Source organism: Motacilla alba, chromosome 3 (genome assembly GCF_015832195.1).
Source record: "Motacilla alba alba isolate MOTALB_02 chromosome 3, Motacilla_alba_V1.0_pri, whole genome shotgun sequence".
Classification (NCBI taxonomy): Eukaryota; Metazoa; Chordata; class Aves; order Passeriformes; family Motacillidae; genus Motacilla; species Motacilla alba.
The window spans coordinates 4,256,492-4,262,491 of NC_052018.1; the positions used below are offsets into that span (position 1 = coordinate 4,256,492).

Below are 6,000 nucleotides of genomic sequence, written 5' to 3' on the forward strand. Positions count from 1 at the left end.
ACCCTTGTCAGGATGCAATGGTTTGGGAGTATTCTGCACCTTTCTAACTGAGCACAGCAAGGAAGGAAATCAGGAAGGAAAATCTCTTGGCTCATGGTACCAGGAGTTAGGAGAGAACTTGTAGTAGGAAAAAAAATAGTTCTTTGGCCCTATAAATCCAGCTTATTAATTAACCCATTAAATGCTTCTGCAGGAACATGTAAAGTACGCAAGCAGCCTGTAGGTGTGAGCAGAGTTGTCCAAATAAATAAAAGTGATTCTGTCCTAAGGCTCAGATTTGGCTGGGTTGGTAAATGGTTCAACAAAAATCATGCTGGATTTTTTGCAAGGGAGGTGTATCTTCACTAAAGCCAGGTTGGATGGGGCTTGGAGCAACCTGGGGTAGGGGAAGGTGTCCCTGCCCATGGCAGGGGGTTGGAACTAAATGACCTTTAAGGTCCTTCCAACCCAAACCATTCCACGATGATGCTGATCTGTGAAGTTTGTCAGCAGAAAGCTGTTGGCTTTTCCATGCTCCAGCTGTGTCATCTTTTTCTGACCTGGTTCTGAGTTTTTCCACCTCAGCATAGCTCTATCAGCATTTTCCAGTCCCCACTACAATGTGCTAACTCTAGCTAGTGGCACATGACTTCCAGGGAAGAAAGGGTTGGAGTTTCTGTGATTTTAACTGTTGGAAGTTACTTGGGCTAATTGCAGATAATTTGACAAAACTCCTTCTAGGAGTGGTAGGATATTAAGAGATTATCTAAACGACAAGGAAATCAGTTCTGTTTCAATCTTCCTGGACTAATACTTATATAAATCTTTGAAAACCTTGAAGGATGAGTGTTGCTTGATGCTTTTTGTTTTAGGTTTTTTTTGTTTTTGTTGTTTTTTTTTTTTTTTAAGACCAATCTTGCTTAATACTTGTGGGACAGTCAGCTGGGTTAAACTTCAGGACCTGCAGAAGACCTTAAGGAAGAATAACTGGAGATAAGGTCAGAAACTAGCTAAGTTAGGATCACACACAGTCCTAGATTCCTATGTTTAGGCAAAGTTATATAAATATTTGAAGGTGTGGACAGGAGTTCATTGTTGTGATTGCAGGTATTGTGTCAGTCTGAGTTAATCAATGTTTCCTTGGCCCAGTGTTTGTCTGCCAGGTCAGGGAATGGTGTGGCTGTGCTGTGGGTTTAGGTTACAGGCTGACCCACCTGGAGTAGGTTAGGGAGGGTTTGGTCTCACTGGAACAGCTGGAGGGAAAAAAACCCAGTAGCAAAGGTTGGGATGATCGCAGCTGGATCTGGAGAAGATGCTTTCACCTGAGAGGAGGTTCCCTCTGGTTAGAGACTCTCAGCCCTGAGCTCCGTGCCTCTACAAGCTCTGTATTTGCTGTTGCATTTGCCAGTGGCACTTTGCCAGCGCCTCAGCAGGGCCACACCTCCCCGAGACGGCAGCAAACAAAACATTCACATCTTCACCAGCCAGCCTTGCCCTCTGAACCGTGGAACATGTTCACTGGGGCACTTTTAACCCAAGTGTGCTTTAAATAAACCCACCTGCTGTGCCAGACACCCACCCACGCAAGCGCCATCCAACCGCGGCTGAAGCGCTGCATCAGGGTGCTCCACATTTGAAGAGCTGAAAACGTGTTGGACAGACACGAACACAGAGAAAAACCACGACTGCAATCAGCCAGATGTGGTTAATTGCTTCAGTCACCCACCTGACTCTCGTGAGCGTCTCCCAGTGTACCCAGGTGGTGTCTCTGCTCCGCGTAAACGAGCTGAAATGGGCTGGGCTGAGATTCACAGGTGATTTTGGAGTGAAGTTAGAGCCCAGCAGTGGAAATGCACTTGCTGTTTTAGGGGGAGGGAGTTTCTTTCCCCCAAAGAAGCATTCAAAGTGTTTTGTTGAATCCATCTTTACAAATCCTTTTCCATTTGGATAATTAGGTGGATAACTGGGTAATTACCCAGCAGAAATTTCTTTTTTTGCTCGTCTGTCTTTAATGTCTTTGATTCCCCTTTAGAGATACTTTTTTCCAGTTATCTTAGCTTCTCTATTGGAAAAATGGTGTTTTCCCTATTTATTTTTTTTTTCCATGGGCTTTACATTCTACTGCTGCTGAGGTAGATGTTATCAAGAGAACTTGAGGCTTTAACATCATGTAAATCTCTTTTATAGTCATGATAGAGTGATTTCTTGTCTTATTAGGAACATTCCTTTAGAAAGAAAGAATACCAAGGAGATTTTCACTTTTTTTTTTTTTTATTACATGAAGATAAATAAATGTTACCTTAATACTTAAAAAATATATACGATAAATAAATGTTACCTTAATACTTAATATATATATATTAGGATAATACATTATTACCATGTTTTCCACCAGCATAAATAGATTTATATAAATAGACATTTCAAAGTGTAAACTAAGGATGGGAAGAGTTCCCATTACTTTTCAGCCTGAGACATGAAGGCGTCTGGATTCTGAATTTGTGGAGTTCAAGATTTTGGGGGAAAACATTGTTTTTAATTGAGATGATTAATTTTCAATATATTCTGATGTATTCTTGACAAATTTTATGGCTTGATTCAGCTTTTTGGAGGCCCCTTCCATGCAAGGAAATTCCCCGTGGCTCCTTGCTCTTGCACCTCCAGCTCCTTTCAGGCCTGGTGCTGGACCAAGGGGGTGACACATGTGCATCCCACGGTGATTTTTTTCTTCTCCAGCCTGTAGGACTGCTGGCAGCCCCTCTGCTCCCTGCGCAGGACCAGGATCTCCTGCATGATGGGCACGGAGTTGAGGCTGTGGTCCAGCTGCCCCTCCGGAGTCACGCACCGGGTGTGGCGGCACTCCGCGTCCGCGATCAGCCGCGGGAAGCGGTCGTGGTCCTCGTCGATCCTGGGGGTTGGCAAGAAAGGGAATGTTTGAATCCAAAGGCAGGAGAGTCTGGATGACTCTGGGCTCCCTGCTCGGGAACCTGTACATCCTGGGGGGTATTGCCTATGGGGGGATTCTCCAAGACAGCAGGTTTTTCCAAAATAAAATGTAAGTAACTAAATACTGGATAGTTTTAAATGTATGGCTGCATGCAACTGCCTTTGCAAAGGATTTGCTTTCAGCTGGCACTGACTTTGAAAGACTTATCAGAAATTATTTGAGCTTTCCAACATGTTACTCCAACTAACAGACCCTAAATCCTCCAGTTCCTCCCCAAAACGTGAAATGTTGGTGTTCCACCACTGTTTAATTTGGTGCATTATTAACCCTCTGAGGTATTTTTAATGATGTTTTATGTAAAGAAAGCTTTAGAAGATAAAGCTTGCCCCAGTATACAAATAAATTATTAAATTATAAAAGTATTTTGCTTTGCCTTCTGTATATTGCCCACGCCATGTGGGGTTTTATTGTGCTGCTTTCTGTACTGGTTCTCTTTCAAAAATGATTAAACAGCCGTGGATACCCTCATATTTCCAAAAATCTCTCAACTGTGAAGCACTGAAAATAGAGATAAAAGCATTTTTCTTGGCCAGGGAATCCAGTGTTTTTCCACGCCATAGGGACAAGGATCATACCTGTAATCCCATGGAGCCAGAGAGCGGCTGCTGACATCTGGACTGGTTTTGGTGTCCTGGTTCGTGCTGCTGATGCTGAGGTTGACTCTGACAGTTTGGGGGAATTTTGAGTCTTTTTGGGTGAGGCATCCAGCAGATGCTTGCTTGAAGAGATTCCCTGGCTTGAGCCCAGGCTTGATCACCTTCCCCTGGGCAGGACTGCTGGCTGACAGCACGGCCAGCAGCATGAGGAGCAGGGGTCTGAGCTGGAGAGAATTGGTATATTTAGGACCCAAGACAAGTGTGAAATTTATCCACAGTCAGCCTAACTGGTGGTTAAAGCCCCTACTTCATGTTGGAGTAATTATGGAAAAATGTGCCATATGTCACATCCACTTTTGTTCTCATTAACTGATTCTCACAGTGCTGACAGTTATATATACACCCAGTTTTAATCTGGTTCTAATGTTAAATTATAGAAAAACAATATAATACAGAAGACAGCAGAAAGGGTATAACAGAAAGAAAGACACTCTAAGGCTGAGTTTTCAATGTATTTCTTGCCTTAGAAAATGCTGTGGGAGCTCCATGTCACTGATGTACAGTCTCATTGCTGCCCCATGAGCATTCTCACATTTTAGTTTTTTTAATTATTAAGGATTTAAACAAGCACTTTAAAAGTGGGTGCAGATCCCTATTCCATCTATTAGTATTTAAATATGTCAAACTGGGGGAAAATAAACTCAGAATTCAAGTTCTTACCAGGGAAGCGCAGAAAGTTGGAGACATCTTCCTTCCTTCTCTTGTTGCTTCTGATGCTTGTCCGGGGCTCTGGAGAGTTGAAGGTGTCTGGGCACATCTGCTGCTGGACCTTTTATAAGGGTTTCTGGGCTGTGCTAAATAATGTGGAGTAGGTGTTTTTTCCCCCAGCCTTAACTGTGGTTTCTGACCATAACCTAAATTAAGAAGTGTATGTGTATAGGTTCCATTAACACAGGTGGAATACAGGATATATCTTAGATCTGTAGATGATGTCATTCCTTCAGCCATGTCACTCAAATGGTGACAAAACCACAAACATTGCAAATTTGTGGGTGCAAAGTATTCAATTTTAAATTGGGATGCTGTAGGTATCAAACCCAAATGTCGCTAGCACAGGTTTGGATCTGTTTGCTCCTTGGTTGGTCTGATGTCTTTTCACCCCAGACTGGGCAGATGTTGGACAGCTGGCCACCATCAAATTGCTCTCATATTCTTCCCATGGGCTGTAATTTTTCTTGGTGCCTGAGGAGCAATGTCCTTGCTGAAGCTCAATTCTCCTCGAACTGGGCTACTTCTATTCACAGTTAAACCTCAGGTGTGATAGCTCAGTGTTGATCAGAATGCTTGGTGATACTGAGCTCCCAAAAGTCAGTCACTCTCCACATAGGAAAAAAAATGAGTGAACTTTGTTTCGAGCTTGCCACCTTTTCATTTTGCTTTCATTTTCCTTCTCTCGTGCTATGAGGCAGTGTTTTGCTCCCAAGGAAAGGAGTTTGGGAAGCGTGATGGACGTAGTTAAACTCTCAGTTCCTAAGCTAGGGAGAAGACCAAGGGTTTTCAGAGAAACTTTGAAGGCTGGGAGATGCAAAATGACACAAGACACAGGTAACCCAGAAAAGCTGTGGCTGCCCCTGGATCCCTGGAAGTGTCCAAGGCCAGGCTGGACAGAGCTTGGAGCACCCTGGGGTAGTGGAAGGTGTCCCTGCCCATGGCAGGGAGTGGAACTGGATTGTATTCAAGGTCCCTTCTAACCCAAACCATTCTATTATTCTAGGATTCTATAACATCAAGTTTATTCTCTGATATTTCTTTTTTTAGGAAACACTCCCATCATTTTGCTCTGACAGTGGGTTTCAAGAAGCTCAGATGTGCCCCATGAAGTGATTCTTGGTGTAACAGCCTTGAACTGCTGATCAGAACATATCCCAGGTCTAAATTTAGTGAGTTTTTCAATAAAAATGATGTGCAGAAGGTACAGATTTTTTATATTTGCTTAATATTTATATCTAAGTCCAAATTTTACTCACCTTGTGCCATCCAGCGGAGGATGCAAATAAGGGTAGAATTTAGTTTGCAGGTTCTGGGATACCCGTGACCTACATCCGCTTGTTTTAAAGATGCTGATGTTTCAGAAATTAAATGTATATTTCAGTTTCCCTCTTCAAGTTAGAGGTGTGCAGGTTAAAGGAAACGGTCCCCTCAGAAGGGGTTTTCTCTAATGCAATTTACTGAAATATCCTTTCAAAGTGGGTCACTTAGATTGCCAATTTTAGAAGCAAAATACGTTTTCAAAAGCCTACAAGGCAGCGGAAGGTCAGGTTCAACCAGCCTGACCCTAAATCGTCTACCTTAAATGCGTCAGTGGTTTGGGTTACCTAAGTAGCTGAAAGGTGAATAGTTTAGCATTTGAACACGGCT

The 6,000-nt window shown here is 43.0% G+C and overlaps 1 protein-coding gene across 1 annotated transcript; it reads right to left on the reverse strand.

Annotated features, from left to right (window-relative positions):
- Positions 1-2,649: 2,649 nt before the first annotated feature.
- IL17A (interleukin 17A) lies at positions 2,650-4,329 on the reverse strand. Its single transcript, XM_038133047.1, has 3 exons — positions 4,303-4,329; positions 3,562-3,806; positions 2,650-2,887 (listed from the first exon to the last, which is right to left on the reverse strand). The coding sequence occupies exons 1-3, from the start codon at positions 4,327-4,329 to the stop codon at positions 2,650-2,652; spliced, it is 510 nt and encodes a 169-aa protein (XP_037988975.1).
- Between the last annotated feature and the right edge of the window lie 1,671 nt (positions 4,330-6,000).